Below are 22,106 nucleotides of genomic sequence, written 5' to 3'. Positions count from 1 at the left end.
TCTACAATCTTCAACTCTTAACACTGCATGAACAGTTAGGCCTTGTAACAAATCTGAATCCTGTTTCAAATTAGCCAGTTACTGCATGAAGCTGAGCCAAGCCTGCTCTTTGTCCATCAACACCGTTCACAGGGCCCTTCCAGATGAATATTATCTAGTCAGTGTGAGTTACGGCCAGCCTCAGATCAGTCATGACAGGCCCCACTCGCACCTCCGGGTGTCTGTTTGTTCAGAGGCGAGCACCGTTAAATGACGGCCTTTGTGTCCTGACATTAAGCCGCATCAACAGGCCATTTTCTGCGGAACGGTCGTGTGTTGGGGCAACCCACCCCAGCACACTCATTGTTGCTGGTACTCCCTTAATCTCCCCTTCCCCCCCGTTACGCCACCCCCCCCCCCCCCCAAATCCACACTACTGCCGCTCACTGAAACTGTGCTTTTGGTGGACGGAGCCAGCGTGGGGAGACGGTTGGTCGGGGTAAACTCCTGCACCTGCGGTGGACAGAGGCAGCGTGGGGAGGCAGCGTGGGGGAAGCCCACCGCACCTGCGGGGTCCCCCTGGCCAGCGTGCTTATTAACGGCCAGCTGTTGCGACCCCGCGGCGCGCCGCGTCAGATAGGATTGGTGTCCGCGCTCATCAGGAGCGACTCTTTTCACCGCACCGGGACAGCCTCAATGGCCTTGGAGAGCTGAGAACTGACATCCTCACAGCTTTAACAAAGAGAGAGAGGCCAGGTGCAGCACTGAGCTCTCCAGACAGTAACCAACCCCTGCCCCCACCCCACCCTCCATGAAGGCCAGTAAACCGCCCCTGCCTGCCAGCTCTGATGTATGCTTACATAGACCTCACGAGTCACAGCTTTCACAGGCCGCTGCCCGCTGGACCTTCACGCTTGCTCTAATCACAAACGGAGGTGGGTTCTCTGCCACCGCCAGGCCTGGATGGAGGGGCATCGACAGGCCGATGCCGGCTCCACGCGTGCTGATGCCTGTGTGGTCTCCGCCGGCCCTGCGGGACGGCGGGCAGAGCCAAGCGGCATGAAGGGGTCTTTTATAGACATCATTAACTCTGAAACCATCAGCACAACAGTGGGAGGGCCCAGCAGCCCGAGGGCCACTGAAAAATAAAGGCCGGGGCCTCAAAACATGCTTACGCTCCCCGAAACAGAAGCACCATACGCCAAAACCGCATGCGTGGTTTGACAACCACTCATAAAAAATAGCTTGTTCTCTGTAATAAAAAAAGCACATCGCGACATTTTTGAAAAAACATTTTGGACTAACATTTTTAAGTCAATGTTAAAAGGCCAAACACTGTGCTCAGCATTTTTAATAAAACTCTGGATGTCATACTGTTTCATTCATCTGACGTGATGAGAGCAGAGTTGCTCCTCCTAAAACCCACAGAAATGAGTATCACAGATAGGGGATTAGTGCTAGGATATTTCCAGATGGGCATACCACGCATGACTTATCTCTGCTGTCCGCATCGTTCCCTGTGGCCAGTTGTGCTGAACGGATCCTCTCCTTCCTAACTATCCTTTCAGCCATAAATCAGGTTCTCCAATAACCCTGTGCTATAGGGCGGATGCTAACGGTATTTCCAGCAGAAACAAATAATTAAGGTTAATGTTCATTGTGTGCATTTCGGGTTCTGGTTATATCACACATCAACAGAATCAACATAAGTACTGTATGCCATATTCTTTTATGATGCAGGTGTATTGGGGTTTACCAAAATATATTCTGTAAGGAGAGGCACAGGTCACCCTGCTCTTCACTCAATGTGGTAGCGCCATTTAGAGCTTCCTGTCTTCAATCTGTGAAATAGTTTCTGTATGCAAATGCACCACATTTGACCACCACGTGTGAATGGGACAGCACCAGTACCATGTGTTGAGTGTGACAGTAAATGTGCAATGATGAATTAAATAATTTGTGGGATCCTTGATTCCATTTGCAAATGTATGTATTGTAAAACAGCCAAATTCAACATTCTTTCAGAGTAATTATGACTGAATGAATGTTTGTTCAGCTGTTCAGCTAATACTGGCTGCTTAGTATGCTGATAAGAGTCCATTTAGCATGTTAGCTCTGACAAAAAACTGATAGACTTGCTTTAAAAATGTACTACTTCTTTTTTAATGTTGGTCTCTGTTTTATGGGTAGTGCTGTGTATGGAAAAACAGACACATTTATTTTGCTAGGTCACAGGAACATATGAGTATTGGAAAAGAAAAGATGTTGCGATGTTAACCGTTTTCATGGCTAAATACAAAACCCTATTATTTGTTTTTTTGGAGCATGAAGAGAGTGTGGTGTGCAAGTCTTTTCTTTCCCATGCATTAGACAGTTCATTCACAAATGTCTTGTAGTTTTAATGCTTAAAGACAGAGAGCGCTTGGCTTGGTGCACTGCTTTAAGGTTTGAATACAGACAAAGGGTGACTGAAACTTGGATCAGATGACTAGCCTTGCAGGGTGAACACAGCCATCCCCCAGTACTCTGTAATTACAGCACGTAGCCCTTACTTCCTCGACTATAAGAACAGGTCAAGACTGCAGACGGCCACAGGCGGATTTAGACATTATTTCAAACAGATTGGTGGGTTTTGCTTACATTTTATGCCCCTGGATATTACCCTAGCAATTCCATATGGTTATATTTTACATTGCTTAACTGACAGCCTTATCAGGCATTATAAATAACCCATTTATACGATCGGACATTTACAATGGAAGAGCATAGTAGCAGCCTGGCTGTGTACTGGTCACCTCTTGAGTTAGAGTTCCACTAAAACAATCCCTGAGATCACAGAGCCCACGTCTAACTCCCAACTCACATAAAGAATAATGCATTTAAGCATCTGTGACAAAATGCAAACAGAAATGCATCTTCACTCAATATAGTAAGCCATTTTGTCAGTGTGAGGAGACCTCTGCAGTTTTCAGGTGGGTTCAATCATTAACCTCTGTGGGATAAGTTAGAAACAGCTTCCTTTTTTACCGAGGTAATCAGATCGCACACAATTAGGCCGCAGACCTGAAGGACATGGCTGAAAGGGGGTTGTTTAGTTTTCGTATCAGCCGCCCAGATAAGAACATCACATCTGTTTGAGTAGCTTTTACCTTTCAGCATGTTCTCATAGTGAAAAACAGAGGTAGAAATAAAAAAGGAAAAGCGTCAGTGGACAAGAGAAAGCTGGCTTATTCTTACTCACAGGACTGGAGTGGCAATTACTGCTGGAGATTCCTGCTCTCTCTGTCATATTCACTGCAAGGCTTGTAATCTGTCTAGCAGATCCTCTCTCTTTCAGCCGCAGCATAAGTCTCGCTTTCAGAAACAGCCATTTTTCACAAGCATAAATTCCTGGAGTCTGCTCCTGAGGAGGAAATTACAACTCCCGCCCCCATGGACCGAGTTCACACATGTCCGAAACCAGTCCCAGACCCAGATGTTTCCAGACATTTCATTCCAAAAAACCGTACATCTTGAACAAACAACCAAAGTTTTACCTCAGAGGGCAACTTCCACCTTGCAAAAACAGCACAGGGCCCAGCAGAGCTCTGGATTGTGCAGTTCTGTCCAGTGGAAACATCAGGGACAGTTGGTTGGAACAGGTGGTGGGACATGGTGCATAAAATCGGTGGAGCAAAACCGACAGCTGTGCATCGCGCCAGCCTGAGACGGAGTGCACCATCAACAAGCGCTCTCTGAAAGACGGCTTCCACATTAACCTCAAACGATGGTGTGACCTCCCTCCACACACGCACTGCAAGCCCCTGTATTCCCACACTCAACTGCACACAGGAGGGAATATGGCACCAGGTTTGCCAGTGATCTAATTCCTCAAACATACGCGTTTCACAAATGAACGGCCTTGACGTGCTTTTGCCTCGAGTCCAGAAACAAGACTAAGAGAGTTGTGAGTATACAGTTATCAAGACAGTTATCAACACAGGCCCAAACTGCACTTTTGACTCCCCTTTTGACTATTAATCTAAACCTACACTCAGTGAGCACTTTATTAGGTATTTATTAGATTTATTTTTTAGACTTATTGGTCTTCTTCTGCTGTAGCCTCTCCACTCACTTAGAGGTCTGATGTCTTGTTTGTTCAGAGATTCCCTTCTGCATATCACTGTTGTAATGGGTGGTTATTTCTGTTCTGGTCTCCTTCCTGTCAGCTTTGCCCAGTCTGGCCCTTTTCCTCTGACCTCTCTCATTAACAACATGTTTCTGCCTGCACAGGCCTACATAATAAAGTGATCGGAGTGTATAATCAGTGTACAACTTAAAGAATTCTGAACTCAAAACACACACCTTTAGTTTTAGTGTTTTGCTTTCAGAAATTTGTGATAAAAGACTACTTTATGTAGAGCTTGCAGTGTTTACATAAATAACAGGCTATGTTTTTGTATTATGTGTTTGGTCAATTTTGAACAGGTTTTTCTGTTTACCAACCCAGTGGACTGTATTTTATACACATATCTGCACAGGTGCACATGCACGCACACACACGCAATGAACACACACGCGTACACGTACACATACACAAACCATAAATAATTTACAAACTGTGAAACACCACCTTTACAACAAAACACAAAGCTTTAATATATTATTCAAAGTGAAACACAATGCTGTGTGCACTGTGTTTTAAGTGTGATTAGGGGCCTAATGCTTTTTGCGTGTGGCCATAGATAGCACTGGCTTCTGAGGTTCCATTTTCCAGTACTAATCCAATTCCTCTATTTCAAAATAGGCCCTGCAACGCATGTACTTCGCATGTATGTCACTTCATTGTACGTCACTCCGGATAAGAGCGTCTGCTAAATGCCTGTAATGTAATGTACTGTCATACAGGATTATACAGATTCTGTGATGGTGAATTTGAACTCCATTTCTGTTGCTTATATGAAGCTTCCTGTTAACCTTACACCCATTTTCGAATTCAGATACCAGCTTTGCATCTCATGCAGTGTCCCTTGGGCTGGACTATTATTCTAATCAGGAAAAAGGTCAAGCCTAATTTAATCATGACACTCACGCTACGCGGGTCTCTCAAAGGAACAGCTTTGCTTTGGCCACAGAATGTGCATGCTCTGAATTCTCCATTTATTTTGCGAGGAGTGCTCCATAAAACACACATCCATAAAAAGGGGACAGCATGTGTAACTTTGCCACACACCCATCATTGACAGTCTTTATTCTCTGTCTGGTGTCAAGGCTGGACTTGTTATCCATCATGGGCGATGACTTTGCTGGCCTATATAGTTGTTTGAACAGAAGCCGGTATGTGCAAGCATACATTTTATCGTTTCCTTAGATTTTTTTTTCAAGAGCAAATTTCTAAAACTGCTTTTAAGTCAGTGAAACTTCAGACATTTTAGAGGAAAGACCTGTGGCTACCCATTGAGATTACAGAATCTTTTGCCCAATTTAGTACACCACCAGCAATAACTATAAAAATATATTTTTTCCTAAGAGGGAAAAATCATTTCCAGATAAAATGCTCAATTATGGTTCACATTTTTACAATTCAACTTTTAAAAATGTTCATTCAGCCAATCACAGGTAATATGAAAAAGGCAAGCCGCTAATATTCCGTCATTTATTTAGATAGTTTTATGATCCCAAGGGCTTGGTGGATTGCAAAATGGATGTTAATGGAGTGTATTTTGAGTGCATCATAAACTTTAGAAAACAAAAACTCTTTTGGGAACCTTTCACGAGCAATTCACGATCTGAGAAAAACAATAGTGTTTCACGGTTCAACCGTATGCAGAACGTGGGTCATTTCAGCCCGGTTAGCATCCAGAGAGAAGGAGCCTCTGTTATATAGGCCAGAGCATGACACATAAAGTCTTCTGTGAGAACTGGCCCTGCAGTGACGACAACGCCCTGACATGCTGGCTTTACAAATCCGATGCCTCCTTCACAGCTTGGCCAGGCCGGCCCTATGCGTGTGGTCTCCCAACACGGCGGCTAAGAGGGAAGTTGCTGATGCTTGCTGGGAGCAGGATATTGCCTTGCAAACAGACCTGGGATTGTCTTGACAATAGCGATCTTGACAGCAGTGCTAAACAGACGAAGTGACAGACGTTATACAGCGCTGCTGCACGACCACTGTGTGGAGAAAAGCCCATGGAAACGTACACACACCAAGCAGGCAGGGGCGAGGGCAAAGGTCAGAGCCTACCTCTAAACGAACACCACCTGAAAATAAGGTCAGTGTTGTTTCAGAAGAGAAATTAGGAAAGTAGCTGGATCCACTTTTCTAAAACATTTTCGAAAAATACAAAGATGCGATCTTCTCCTGCCTGGATAGAGGCTAAAAATATATTTATTTATTCAGGATTTGGTTATCCCCTATTGTAATATACTTACTGGAAGAATTTGGCTATTTATATAAAAGCATTTTATAACATCCAGTTTTACTCCTACATCTGACATGTGCAGGAATCACAATCAACCACAGATGGCATCTGAGAATGTCCCCTCCTTTGAAAATCCCTTCTTCCCCCGCTTTAAAAATGTGCAATACATTCAGAACTGCTCCCATTGGCCTAGATATACTTTGAGGTTAAGCAGAACTGAATAAACCTGCCCAATCTGAAAGACCACCTGTTTATTTTGGGACTCGGCACTGAAAAAACACATCAGCCTACTGACCAAAGGCGGTTCTTTGAGGAACTGCCCAACGGGTTTAAATGAGGTAAAAGTAATTCACAGCCAAGCACTTTCGCACAGACCAATGTCCAAGCTGTTCAGCTGGCTTCCTGTCTCTCTAGGGTTGTACCTCTGTGGTATGCCCCCTGAAGTGAGGTTGAATCACGACCATCTCGAAAAGAGGTCTGTCATTTTAATGTTTTCTTTTCATTTTAATGGCTTGACCTATGACGTTATCGAGTTTATAATAATAATAATAATAAATGCCATACTCATTTCAGACTTTTAGTTTACAAATTGACCTACAAAATCACATCAGTGCACAGTAACCACTCTGTTGTGCAAGTTGACAAGAACGAAAGAGACCAAAGGCTTTTCGCACCCTCTTGGTGAAATGTCAGTGCGGCTATAGTGGTCAATGAGTGAGGGACACTGCGGCCTCTACAGATTCACTGCCCATGAGGACTGGAGCGGTCCACTTTAATCCACTAGTTCCATGGATGAACTCTTGGGAATAAAGATGAATTTCTGGACTACATCAAACAAAATAACAAAATAAGCCCTCTACAGGTTCAACACAACACAATGCCAATTCTGTTTGAATGCACTTGAACTCAGTGACCCAGTATGGAAGGCCTAGGTTAGCCATAGTGTTGTTGGGGTAGGGCCTACACGAGATGGGAGGTTGAAGAGGGCTCTTCCTCTTGCTCAGGGCCATGTTGACAGCCTCTATTGTGCCATGATAACAGCCAACTTCAAAAACCAAACAATGTGAGATGCAGCTCTTGATTAGCACATCCTTGCTTTTTCAGCAGAGAGTAATTTAGCTTAAGTGAGCGCCAGTCCCAATCTTTCCATTTAATGATTAAACGGCAGTGTCATCTATGCTATGGATCAAATTTCTGCACTAGAAAATATAATTGATATCGTTGAGTATTGGTGCTGCCTGCATATGAAAGTACCGCTGGTTAAACAGAAAAGCAATGTTGTGTTTCTTTTTCTGCTGGACTGCAGCTGTAGGGTGTATCAGGGTGAATTTATGGCTGAGGATGAGGACATCTGGAACACGGCATTGTGGGAACACACAAAAAGAGGTGGGAAAGCTCAGAGATATCGCAAAAGGGAAATGACAGCAGCTGTTTAAATTAGGCCATCCCTGAAAAAATGTTAACATTAAAAACAAATGGCGTAGTGCATTTATTTACCATTTCATTTTTTAAAGTGCCAGTTGAATTCAGTGACCCAGTATGCAATGTGCAGTGGCCAGGGAATGGGCTATAGATAATATTCTAAATGGAATATACCTGTACAATTAAAATATAATATTTACTAGACGACCTTTCATTACTTGCCAGATTACTGTCAATGTTCCTTGCAATCTCCGACCTAAATAATATTCTCCATGACACATCAGCAATCATCCCCAAAGAGAGAGCTGTCAAATCTACGCCCACATCTGGATGATGGCCTTAGCGGCATGCTGGGGCATGAACCGAGAAACCATTATCGCTTCGGCAAAAGATGCTTTCAGCAGCCTTCCCAGAGGTGAGATGTCGACACCTCCCTGCCAGCAGCGCCACAGATCCGCCAGCTCTCTCCTCACCGCGAGCACGCGTAATGAAAAGCGGACCCCTCCCTGCCAAAGCCCCGTTTTGCCCTTTCGGGGGCCTCGTCACACCTTTCCGCCCCCCCCCCCCTTCACCCTTGCGCGTGTCCCCAACCTGCACAGACAGGTGAAGAATCCCAAGCCACCAAAGGCAAGCTGCGTCACGACTAACAGCCAGCGCAACACAGCAGAACTCTTTCACCTTCTGGTTTTCCCAGTTTTCCTCCTCGAAACTGGTTCCCTGTGGGGCTGACAGCAGGTAATCCAAGCTCCCCCTTCACACCCAGAGGAAGCTTAAGATATCAAGAAGGCCTATCAAGGCCTGCTGGTGATGGTTGGAAGAATGCAAGGCTATATAAGGGCATCAAGGAAAGAAACCTATGCCCATTGAAATCGTACTACTTGAACAGATCGGTCAGTCAAACCCTGCCTGATGACTTCCAGCCCTGCAATGTGAGCATCCATTGCCAAAATCAGCACTAACCCCACTGGTGTGTTTCTCCTTCCCGGTGATGGTAGGTCAGTTCAGCCTGTGTGTCAGAGCGTTGTGTGCTAAGTGACGTGAGCGGTATGTATTCATCACACCATTCAACCCCATATGTATCTTTCACTGTTTGCTATGCCCAACAATACACCCAAAGAATGGCTTTTAACACGCAATCTTGGCAAACATTTGCTTTTTATTATGAGATTGTTTGAGGTATGAAGGGGCAGGCTCCTTTCTTTAGAGGAAAATTATCATCATCAAAAAGCAGATTTTGACTCTTTTTTGATTTCTTTTAATTATACATGAAAAATGTTCTGACTCTAAAGGTTTTGACGATACATTTGACAATGCCTGCTCTAAATCTGAATAACCTAGAAAGAGCACATACAAAAACACACTGGTTCATAAATACATGCTGCATTTGACTGTGGTTTACACGTGCACCTGTAATCAGGAAATAATTATCAATAAATCAATGTTTCAGGAAATGAATACATCCAATTCAAGGTCAAGGCTGTTAGAACGTTCAGCCTCTGTTAATTCCGAATTAAATCCAGGATGAGTCCTGGAATTAACATCAGTATGACCATAATTAGCATGCTAAAAATCATTGGCCAATAAACTATAAAGAAACACTATCTGAGCACAATAATGAAGCTCTGTCTCATTTCAGCACAGCCACTGAAATTTAAATACAGAGCCAGTGACTTATCGGCTTCCTTTTAACGATGAATAAAACATCAAAACACATTTCCTGTACTCAAGGTTGAAAGAGGTTTTTCAAATACCCCTTTGAAACAAATGTAGCTTTGAAGTAAAAAAAAAAACCTTGCTTTTGTACAGAAGCATATTCTGGTTTATTTATTTATTTATTTAGCCCCCAGTGTTTTATGTTACCATCAGAAAATATTCACAAAAATACATCTGCGACTAGCATTATTGATTATGCTTGTACCAATTACTCACTCACTCGAGTTACTTTGTAGGCTTTTTCTGGTTTGTCAACAAATAATTCCATTTGCCACAACAGTGGGCTGTAATGTTAGACCTGCTTACTGGGTGCATTTCCCTGAGTAACAGATACCCGAGGGGATGGAAGAGGGTTGTGTTTCCCTGAAAAGCAACAGCCCCTTTATGCATGGTCACATGCCACCTGTGGGCTCCTGCTGCTCTACAGGATACCAACAAAGCTGGGTGTTGTGCTCAGTGTGTTTAGCTGCAGCCCCGTCTCCGGGCTGTTGTGATCCGACTGAATGTTTTTGGCCTGCGACCAGAGGAAGCAACTCTGTGTACAGCTGTGTCCCTCCCTCAAGCTGTGACTCACTCCTGTAGTAACAATGCTTTACCACCAGACAGCAAGACTAGCAGGAAAGTAATGACAGGAGATTGGGGCTTGATGAACCTCAGAATGGGTGGCCCAAAGCTGCATTACATGGCTCTAGCCAATAGCTGTGGTGAGTAACTTATTTCGCAGGTTCGTGTGTCATTGATTGGCAGAAAATGGGAGCTCTACCCAATATGGAGTTCATGAGTTCAGCCCGACTCACATGACTGCAGGGAAGGAGCTACACCCACTGAAAAATGTCTGGTCAGGACATGTTCATAAAATATAATGAAAACGCAGCTGATTCAGATTTGGACAGGTTTACTGATCAGTAGTAGTCACTACACTGAAAAAGCCCCCAACCACCAGGTCACAAGAGTAATATTAACAATTGACAGTCTGATAAAATGCCATACTCCCATATCCTTTGATTCTACATCTAAGTTTGCTCAAAGGGAAGAAGAAGCAAAAGGAAAATAGTATTCCTGCGTGACATATCAATGTCCAAACTGACAGGATAAATCATACTCTCCGCTGTCACCTTTTTTTCAAATACACATTTTCTCAGTCTATTATTCTAAGCCCGTCAGTAAATGTTTAGTCACTCAGCTCTTGATTCTTGCATCCAGTGCTTTCTAAGACGTTAATCATGCGAACAGAACGAGGGTCTGATTCATGCACAGTGTGCACCACAGTCTGATGTGTTCACTCAGATAAAGGACACAGGACATGGGACACGGCCGCCATGAATGGGCCACTGTGCTTCCTTCTGTTCTGGGGCCCGGCTGGGCTGTGATGGAGAGGACCAGCCCGCACAAGGGCCTGATTCATGACCAGTGACATGTCACCAGAACAGAGGCCCCCCAACTCCTCAGAGGAAGCGTAGCCGTTTAGCCAGGGAGGAGCGGCACGCTTTCACAGACCGGGAGGCCGCCAATGGCGTATGTGACCCCAGGCAGACCCCAGACCCCAGACCCCAGACTGGTAATCGCCACAAGCCATGGCCGACGGCCCCTCTCCTCTTTATCTCATCTTCCAACTAATGCGTAGCTCCTTCCGTTCCTCCTCGCATCACTGTCCGTCTTTGTTTATACTTTTCCCAAAATGGTTGGCGACAAGGGAATTAAAGCATATCTCTGTGCATTCTCTGGTTTTTTTCAACACAGTATGCGTTTCAGTATGCGTCTCTGTTCGTCTGTCTCTCTGCAGGTGCTCTGTCTGTGTTTCTGCACATGAAGCTCCAGGCAACGGGAGAGGGGTGGCAACGGGAGTTGGGGATGGGGGACTAAACCACAAAGGACTATAGACCATGCCCAGGGCATTTTGAGAGGCGGGTCTCCTCCAGTAAATTCAACATTTCCTGTCATTTCTCCACTCATTTCGTCCTCTTCAGAACAGAATAATGTGTGCAGGAAAGGATGACATAATAAAGGTTGTCAGTACATTCACCAAAACAAACAAACAACAAAGGGAAATAATGCTCAAGGGGGCAGAATATTTAGTGTATTTAGTTAGTCTGATGTAAAAGAACAACAGCTTTGGCTTTGACCAAAGCCTCTTTATCGCATGTTTGACCCAGAAGTACAATGCTTTAAGGCAGGGTTGCACAAGGGCCCTGGAGGGCTTGTGAGTTACTGATCAAAACAATGCAACACTTTGCCCAAGCACTTCATCCAGAATACTGGTGAGGTTCGGGGAAACTTGCGTGTGCTTGCACGGACAGATAACTACTCCCCAGATCCTTCAACTTGGCTTCTTCAGCCTCCCAATACAGAAAGTGGTCTTCTATGTACAGTATGCTAGTCCCAAGAGTTGTATGATGGGATAGCGCAATATAATGGCAAGTAGTTTAGTCATTCACAGTTACTTCACATTCCCTTTGCATCGGTATGGTCAGACGTATCAACATAAAGGGCATGAGCTGGATTCACATAGCTCTCCCTATAGGAATATCAAATCTCACTTCTGGATTGGAAAAGTTGACTCAAAGGTCAACACAAAACCATCATTTTTTAAAGTTTAATCTGATATTTTCAACCTGGCCTCATGACCTTTGTGCTGACAGGCTGACGTCTATAATGAGTTAAAGTGATGAGACCAGGTAGTCCTTCAATTATTATCAAAAGTTCTTTATTCTATTTCAGAAAACAAAATATGCCTGTAGTGTTGGTTCACAGCTTTAGGCTAATGCATGTTCATAATCTGCATATGCTCTATGCTTTCGATTGCCAATATTTGTATAACCTCTAAAAGCCTAGCCTTTTCTAAAAACTCATAAGTGTACAAACTTAAAATAAATATCAAACAAGGTATTTGTTATTGATAAAATGTACATAAAAAGTACATTTCAACTGAATTTCTCAGATGTGTTGGCCAATAGTTTTCATCTTAAACAGATATACAGGCATGAGATGTTTGAATCTGTTTACAGGCCCTAAATGCCTTGTTTGAAGTGGTAAATTTAAGGTTTGAATTTGACTGGAGCCATAATTACTGGGTTACGTAGCATTGGAGAGCTAAAATAAACCTGCAAGTCAGAAGGACTGGACAGCCCCTTAAATCGAGCAATCAACTCCAAGCCCTTGTTGCTCCTCAGCAGAGACTGCTTGGGTACAACTGGCTAGTCCTTTGTTCATGTTGCCGTCTGGTCTGTTTTGGCCCATTGAGAAGTCAATTCCTGTGTCAAAGGATGACGAAACTCCCCACCGTCCAGGAACCCCCTCTCCATTCTCTGTCCATTCTCAATGGCTACCTGACCTACTTTCCTAATGTGTGTTTGTTTTACACTGGCTGCCCGGGAGATAGAAGCCATAGGTCCGGCCAGCTGTGGCAACACGGTGGTAAGGCAAAGGGGGTGAGGGAGTTGGTTTGGCGGGGGGAGGGGGGGCGGAGGGGAGTTAGGCTGAGAGTAGAGGCAGGGGCTGTAGGCTGTAACATAAACACTGCCTTTCCTCTCTGTTTCACCCCGTGGGGGAGAACAACAGGCGCCGTTGTTGTGCAGAGGCCACTGTGAGAAGTGCTGAATTGTGAGTGGCTGTCTGCAAGGAGCCAAGGTAGGCTCCTGGGCCAAGTTCCGGCTCTGTAGGCTTGTGTTTATTTGTTTGCTATTTGCCAGCTCCTGACTGGAAGTGAAAATTGAGATGCGTTCAATTTGATAAGCATCCATGATGATAAACAAACAGATTGCCAAAACATTGTTTTTGTGCTGACTGGCTCGACTGAATGACCTGCAGACTTAACATGCAGTTTCACACATTGACTGAAATAGAACAGAACCAGTTCGCTGCAATACAAACACCAGGTTTGGGCACACCTCAATTGGTGCTTCACCTAATTCAGCCCCACCCATGGCAACTGTCACTGTGGCAGAGGACTGTTACCAAAAGTAAAAGGTGTTTCAGGACAAAGAGATCAGTGCCGACAGCAAAAGCATTCTCTGTTCCCATAGGGAGAGAGAACAACAAGAGGAAGGCTGAATGGGAAAAACTACAAAACGCTCAATATAGTCCTAGCAGTTTAAATCAACAGTGACTGAATCAAATCTATAAGGATGTTATGGGAGGCAACAATGAAATGAAGCTTCAGGAGAAAAAAGACCATTGCAGCATTATTTCAGCAGCTATAGTTTCAAGCACTTGAGAAATGTAAAGGTCTTGAAAGTCAGATAGAGACGAGAGGTTTAAAATTGGTCAGTGACTTCAGCAATGGGTATACAGTAAGTTCAGTTCACAAACCTTAACCACAAACCTTAAACCTTAAACTAGTTCACCACTGCACGACCAAAACTGGATTAAACCAGAGTAGTCAAATGTTCCTTTTCATCAATTGGCCAATACTTGCTCCTCACATTGTTATTTTAGCTTTTGATTTACCTGCTCAACAGATATCCTGAAAAATATCAAGATTGCTACACCCAAGTATAGCGCAAGAACCAACAGAGACAGTCTAAGAAGCAAAAACTGAATGCGCTTATACTTCAGACATAATCATGCTTCGATTGCCATTACTGGGGTCAAGAAACATTTAACTCGAACACAACCCTCACAAAATGGACTGATTCCAGGCCTTTGTACAATGCAAACAGATATAATTTGTTGAAATATCTCTGCCTTCCTTAGAAAAGGTGTTCTTTAAACAGTCATAACAGTTGTTCTTAATTGTTGTATGGAGAGTTATTAGCAATTTGAACAACGCGGAAACATGGCAGAATATAGGCCTACCCCAATATTGCATTTTTGTTGATTTGATAAATAATCTGATGTCACACTATTACCTGTATACATTAAACTATTTAGCCTAAGAATTATCATGGTAGTTCTAGTAGACTGCTTGTTAACTGCTTATTGTGAAGAAGATATAATTCAGACCACTTCTCATGCAAAGCATGGTGTGATTTACATCGCAAATGGCCGACGTCTCAAAGTCTGACAGCATGACACAGACTCGCGTGATTCAAGCACGGGCCATCACCACATTAGCATTGAAAATTAGCATGCGAATCCAGGTCAAACCCTGATCATGTGGTGACTATACGTGTTCTCTCTGTCCAACACTGTGTTTACCAGCCCACTTATGTGAAGTTAGCGTTAGTGTGCTTCATTCACTTTACTTTAAAGAACTGGGTCACATTCTCATTTCACTCTACAACCTTGAGCACATAAATAATATGCGTTTCAGTATCCACATCAAAAATACCTGCTCACAACATTTTTACCAACGATCAAGCTGAAGATGAACAGGTTTTGCACATTTCCATTCTACATTTAAATTTGCATTATTTTGCACACTGTTATCTAGAACACCTTACAACTTGCTTTTAACTTCATTGTAAAAATAGCTTTGCATCCAAATATTAGCAAGTAAAAAAACTCACATAGAACATAGAAGACTGCATTTGTCTTACATATAGTACACTTGTCTTGAACGCATACATACAAATACATAATTGTACATATACCCAGCCACACACAAAGGGCTACATAGTAAAAATTTCAGTGTTAAATCAACTATTAAATACTAAATATGGTCCCATTTGGATTCATGTGTTAAAGTCAAATTAACCCTAGACATTTCACTGTGTATACATATGCACAAAGACAAATGCTGGTCCACAAAGACAAATACACTCATGTACATATACACACATAGACATACCGCCCTAATGAAGCGTATCCTTTTATATCAGGATTTGAATGGACTGGTTTGGGCAGTTCCGTTAAACAGTGTAGCCTTCTATAGGATTTGCACTCATCACCCCACTTGGCACACAGTCTAACACTGAGTTTCAAGGAAGGGACACTGTCCTTTCGGACTGAGATAATAGACTGGTTTCTATCTCGAGGTTCCACTTTGCAATAACCTAACCCTCTTTAAGTACAAGAACAGCCTTTACTAATGAAGAGATGTTGGCATAATAACTACCATGGTTTCACAGAGAACACAATGCAAGGCTTTGCCTGCCACAGATATCAGTATTGTCCAAATTGCACTAGGGCTTTAATGAATGTTCAACATCAAAAAGATTGTTAATGGCCACCTTTTAAATGGCCCCCCGTACAATAGCTGTTGAATCATTAAGCAGCCAAATGGCTTTTAGTGGAATATGCCTAATGCCTTTAAGAGTAATTGGACAGTAAGAAAAGGAACACATGAATCCAAATGGAGATTTGCGATCTCTCTGTCTCAGCAATAGACCTGGGCATCAACATTTGCATGTATGAGTGTGTGTGTGTGTGTGTGTGAGAGAGAGAGAGGGGTAGAGAGAAAGATAGAGAGCATGTGTGACTCTGACCATGAGTGACAAATAAGTGTGTTCTTTTCTTCTGTGGAGCTTAACCATCAGGCACTTATCCCTCACAGTAATGCTGACAATCATCCACTTGTCCATGAGTGTGTAGACAACAGTCATCCTCAGAAGGGACCCAGCTCACCACCTCCAGTACTCAGCAGATCTACCCAATGTCACCTCTCCCCATTGTATGGGGCTTGGATGCCATGTTTGTGCCCTTTGATCAAGTTCACAGACTCTTGCTTTCAAGTTGTTTGTTTTGCATTCAAGAAAAATACTCACCCACTCAGTGACATATTACTTTAAACTGCAGTGTTCTACTCATAATTGAACCTAGAATTTCGACACAATGAAAAATAACTAATTAATGTGACTGACACCCACTGAGGCAAAACAGGGAAAATACTGAACACTTGTTCAGAAACGATCCAGACTATTCTTCCACAATTGCAATTAATTAGCTATACTGTGTTTGATTTAAGCAGGATAAGAGGCTTTCATTCTCATGAGGAAAAGCATGTGGGATATTAAAAGCCTGCAGAAGGAATGTTAACAGTGAATGGGCAGGAAGTGGGACTTTTACATTTTGGAAGAAAAGAAAGTGCTAGAACCAGCTTTTTTAAAGGCTCTGTTACATAGGCCTGGCTCACTTACAGCAGCAGTTAAGTTTCTGAGGTTGAAGGCCATGTTCTCATAAAGGCCTGGATGAAGGACCTGCATTCTAAAGCAATTTGCACCTTACTGTGGCAATGGGCAACATACCATAGCCCTGCATGCATAATTGAGACAGCCTTTTAGACATTGTACTGTTCAGCCTGTAAAGGTCTTTGGTTCCCATATGGTGGATGATAGACACCAGCAAAAAGTCAAAACAATGGGCCAAAATATTCTGTAAAAACATTTCTGTAATTTCATTACCTTAAACTCAAACCTAGTAATGCCAGTATTAATTTAGTTTTGTGAACTTTGTTGGTGCATTTAGCTAAAGTATTAGAGTTTGGCATCTGGAATCGAACACCAGCCAGAATGAATGTGACCCTGGTTGGCAGTCCTCCTAACATTTTTTAAAGAGTTAAAAGAAGTGGCCACTGGTCATAGACATTTCAAAGAACACTAATGCTAGCAAGCCTCTCCTGGATGGATTAAGGAGGAGGAGCTTTTGCATTTATTGGATGAAAGTCAATGTTGTTTAGCACATGGAATAAGGATGTCTAAAAAAACACACTTTTTTTAATGTTCTCCCAGGTAATTAGCTGCACAGTGAGTGTTACTGATTGGCAAGACGGTCTTCCCACCTGACTTCCAGGTAACGGGAGGGTGGAAAACCAGCAATCTTGAGGACCGTGATTTGATACATGGTTCAGAGAAATGAATTAACACACCAGCGACGTGGACCATTTTTAATGGTAAAAAGGTAAAAAATCCTGACTATTTTAATTTTTCATTAATTATATGGTGCAACAGCCAGTTGGAGAAAAATCTTTATAAAAGTACTTTTGTTTCTTGTTGGGCATTTGCTGCATATTGAATAAAGCACACACAAATAAGATATCTGATTCCCATGACATTACTTTTGGAGCAGTCCAATTCTAATGCAATCTACGGAGCCTAGTGTGATTTCATTACACCCAGTATAAGACAAAATGTACATGCAATCATGCTCATCAACTTAGAATTATACATATTAGACAATATTTGGTTATCTGAGTGCAAACATTCTGGATGTCTGTTCTAAGAATCATCATTTTTTCACAGTTCTGTAGAACTTTCAGCAGGAAAACGTGACTTGTGTTCAGAATCTAGCTAATAGTAATATTATTTAATGTATTTACATTAAACTGAGAGTAATTCAAATAAATAGACCTCTCTTAAAACAGCGATGCTACTTTTTGACCGAACAACTCTCATCTAAATTGACTTTAAGCTCTGTGTTATGGGGATGCATGAAAAACATTAGGATACTATGTTTAGCTCCGCAAATGAGAAATGCAGCCATCGCATAGTCCTCTCCATGTAAATGTATCCCTTGTTTTCCCCATAAGGCTACAATTTCTCCTCAAATGTATGGTTTACCCCCAGTTGACAATTCTCAAGGTACGCCAGACTGATGAAAATGCTCTACTTAAACGGTGTCCTTCTGTAGCAGTAAGAATCCATCCACAAGTGTTTATTTCCTGGTCAATAAACCTAATATTTGCATTTTGAGAGGACAATCTTCAACTGTTCTTAAAGCAAGAACAGTTGAGGGCAACCTGCACTTGAAGAGGACTATTTTTCTACAGGTGAACCAGTGATTTTTTTTTTATTGTCATTAAGCTTTTTACCTGGTCGCTGCACAGCCATTTGTGCATAGACACACTGATCGTTAAATAACATCTGATCGGATTGGTCGTTCTATTCACTGAGCACAACAGCCGATCTGCGGACAAGCCAAGCGTGCAGGAGCTTTCCCAACCACAACAGCCAGGTACTTGCTTCCTGGTGGGCGGAGTTAAACGACGCCTTTGAAACGCCAATGGAAAACCATATTGCTTGCGATTTGAACAAATACAGTCCATTCAGCAAGGAGCGTTGGCAGGTGAGAACATAAGTGACCCTACATTGTTGACAAAAGGTGACGTAGTCATGCAGACGAAAGCGGAAAAACCATGTAAGCAACGGATTCTAAACAGCATTATCAACAGTAACAATTAACTAGCCTCTCTATGACTTAGATTGAACATAGTTCAATTATGTACAATGTTAAGTTCATACACAAAAAAAAATCACATTTGGAAAGAACAGTTCACTTCATTACATTACATCCTTGTCAAGTTCCCCTTCCTTTTTAAAAGGAAGAGAGAGAGAGAGAGAGAGAGAGAGAGAGAGAGAGAGAGAGAGAGAGAGAGAAGGCATGAGAGCGATATTTGAGACTATTGTATGAGTCTTGGCAGTTTTGGCAAATGGATGTGTCAGCTGTTCATTTTTATTGCTTCTGGATATCATGAGTGGCAATTCGAATTGCTCAAGACTCTGACAATTATCTGCAACCGGTTTATGAAATAGACTTCTAAATTGTGAAAAAGTTATTTAACCACAAGCGAAGGGCATGCGAATGTTTTTCAGCCACTCCCACGACAAAACGTGTACTTTACAAAGATGCATTTGGGACAGCCTACGCAACACTTTATGGGACAAAAACGCCTATTATGTTGCTAGTCCAGGTGTGACACATAACGCTCTCGCTTATCCATTACTCATATCGGAGTAGGAAGACTGACTTTCCCTGGAATTACAGACGTTTCGAAAGTCTATGCCACAGTCATAGTATCAGTCGACTAAAGGTACGCTCACTTTATCACGTGTACCAGTTCAAATATAAGTTCAAAACCCAAAACATTATTAACCAACTTTATTGTCTGCGAAACCCGCACATATAATTATCATTATTATTATTATTATTATTATTATTATTATTATTATTAGTAGTAGTAGTAGTAATAGTAGTAGTAGTAGTAGTAGTAGTAGTAGTTGCAACAGTTGTAATGCTAGTCATTTTTGGTAGTAATAGTAGTTGTAGTTGTCGTAATAGTAGTAGTAGCAGTAGGCTAGTAGTAGTTGCTAGTATGTTGTTGCTACAGGATAGACAACAAGTGGGAAATTATCGCTGTCCAGCAAATTACGCTACTTAAAACTTTTCACCGATGATGTTAACAGCTACTCTATACATTTAACTTCTATAAATACCTCATACAGGAAACGAGTAAAAAAGCATTTAGTATTAAATGAAATGCCAAATCCCACAGAGTTCCACTGGGCAGTCTTCCAGAAGATCTGTCCCGGTGTGTTTCACCGGTTTAATTCACTATAGCGTACAGATCTGGTCGTGCTTCAACGGCTTCCATCGTATTAATATACAATAGGCCTAGGTTATGAAGTATCAGGTATAAAAGTTGATTTCTCTTAACAAATTGTTTAAATGGGGCAAACTCCTAATGAGGGCTCTTTGGGTTTACCAATAGGAAACACCAATCCGATAACATTACAAATTACCTGCGTAAAGGATTCAGTGAGTATTTTTTATGCAACACAAATTAACAGGCTAAATGATATCGCACTCCATCTCCATATCAATTGAGTTTTAATTAAGTTCGGGTTAACTCACCTCTGTGAAGAAATTATCCATGGTCCTTGTGTAATTAATCCAAAAGGATTACAGAATGCAATAGTTCCATCCAAACCATGTGTTAATGATAAATATCAGCCAGGGTTTCCCGTTTTAGTCCGTTTCAGACATTCTCTTTTTCCAGTATTCTTTTGGGGCAACAGGAGAAAAAAAAACACTTTATCCACAGAACTGCCTTTGTTTCGGAGATTACTGAACTAAAAAAAAAAATACCATGTGCCTTTCATTCATTCAGAGATGCATGCGTCCTTGTATGCAAGTTAAAGATATACTGTAAGGCCACCGAAAAGCCGAAAAGCCACCAAACGTGGAGCGCAATGGCACTTTGTCTCTACATATAATATGCAGATGTAAATAGTCAGATATTGTCAAGTAAGCAAACTGTAGCCCTGAAGTTTCGTGTGACTTGCTGTGTGCTGTAGCTCCTCCCAGCACGCTTTGACTGTTAAAGTAATCCACTGCACAGTCTCGCTGACTCCGCCTGCTGTTTCAAGCGAAATCTTAACACGACAGAGAAACCCAGCCGACTACGGTTCGCAAAAAATGTGTATCTAAAGCTTTGCTTTAGTTTACACAATAATTCTAATTATTTTAGACCCAGAGAAAATACCGCCCTTTATGCAATATATTGATCAGTCTATTTCCTAGCTCACTTCTAACATAATCCACTGTACATTGTTTAATTGTTGGTGCCCAACCAAAAAGAAATGCTGTCTTTAACGATTATTGTGCTGCATACACATCCCCTTTGTTCAGATTCTTAAGGATCCTAAACAAAGTTGTATGGTGTCGACGTGGAGTCATCCTTTGTTTTTTATTTTATTTTGCACGTAGTCAACCTTATTTTTGGTTTCATTCTAAATGTCAAACAAAACAAAATGTGCCACGAGAACAGGATTAGGGTAAATCTCCTTTTCATGCCGCTAACCTATGTTTGTTTGGAATCCGTTTAAGACCAGAAGGACGCTTGTAGGCTACTCTGTCCGAAAACGAGGTGTCTGGCCCAGTAGGGTTTGTACTCTGGAGTATAATAACGGATTCGGCCGTAAACATGTGTTCGTCTAAGGTTTCTCTTTTTGCACATAGTTACATGCGTAGTTTTCCAGGTTAGTTTGGGTGTCTTAATTTGCATTTGGTCCATGATACCGCATTGGGGGATGTGATATGATCATAATTATCTGATCAGAAATGACACTATTATAACGTATATTGTTATGTGTACTTTATTATACAGTTATACGTTTAATTCTTGCATCCTTGTTGTTGTGTAAGTGTAACCCCACTTTGCAGGTGATGGTGCTGTTTGATTATTAATATCACCATGAAGAGTTTGTGTTCTGTTTCAAAGCTGTGCTTTGATCGTATAGGCTCCCTCAGAGAGATAAATAATGCAATGCGAGTGTGCCAATAATATTAAGAAAATAAGCACACAATAGCTTAAGGCACGCAAATATGTCAAAGTAATCACAAATAATAGAAATCTTAATTTCTCATGAATACGCAAGTAACAAAACGCTTTTTTTTCTTTTTTTTTTTTCTTTTTTTTACCGCATATCTGTCCTCAAACCCGTATTCTCTCAGACGGAGGAAATAATTGATTGGTGTTTCAAAAACAAGCGGTTTTTCATTCAACAAGTTGCAGCTGTTCATGCATTTCAAGACAAAAATTGTTGTAATTAAATATTTTATTTTAATGATGAATATGGAATATGGCCTGGTATGTGCTGCATAGTGACTTGTTACCACTGAAACCATGTAAAGATCTCTGTTTCGCCCAACTGTCCACTGGACATCGTCTTGCTGTAATTCCATATCAGGTGCTGGGGCTTTGAGGAAGTAATTCTGCTACCCATGGTACCAGCAGTGCCAGGTGCCATATGTCACTTCTTATTTACACATGAGGGAGCTAAGCACTGATAGGTTGCCTTGGTGATCTGTCTCCACACTGCAGAAATATCTCCAGGGGGCCCCGAGTAAGAGAACTGCCAATTGGGAATCAGGGATAGATAGCCAATTTGGATCCAGTCATGATTCTACTATGAGATATGGACTGCATTGATTGTC

General features: G+C 42.1%; 1 protein-coding gene across 1 annotated transcript in view; it reads right to left on the bottom strand.

Moving 5' to 3' along the window:
- The window catches only part of myo10 (myosin X), a 107,381-nt gene extending 86,922 nt beyond the window's left edge, over positions 1-20,459 (bottom strand). The window contains exon 1 of the mRNA XM_061255018.1: positions 20,022-20,459. Within this exon, the coding sequence (XP_061111002.1) occupies positions 20,022-20,042 (21 nt within the window). The 5' untranslated portion in view covers positions 20,043-20,459. The remainder of the gene's footprint in view (positions 1-20,021) is intronic.
- Positions 20,460-22,106: the final 1,647 nt, after the last annotated feature.

The sequence above is a fragment of the Conger conger genome, chromosome 9 (assembly GCF_963514075.1).
Source record: "Conger conger chromosome 9, fConCon1.1, whole genome shotgun sequence".
Taxonomy (NCBI): Eukaryota; Metazoa; Chordata; class Actinopteri; order Anguilliformes; family Congridae; genus Conger; species Conger conger.
This window is presented reverse-complemented; position numbering and strand designations above follow the sequence as displayed.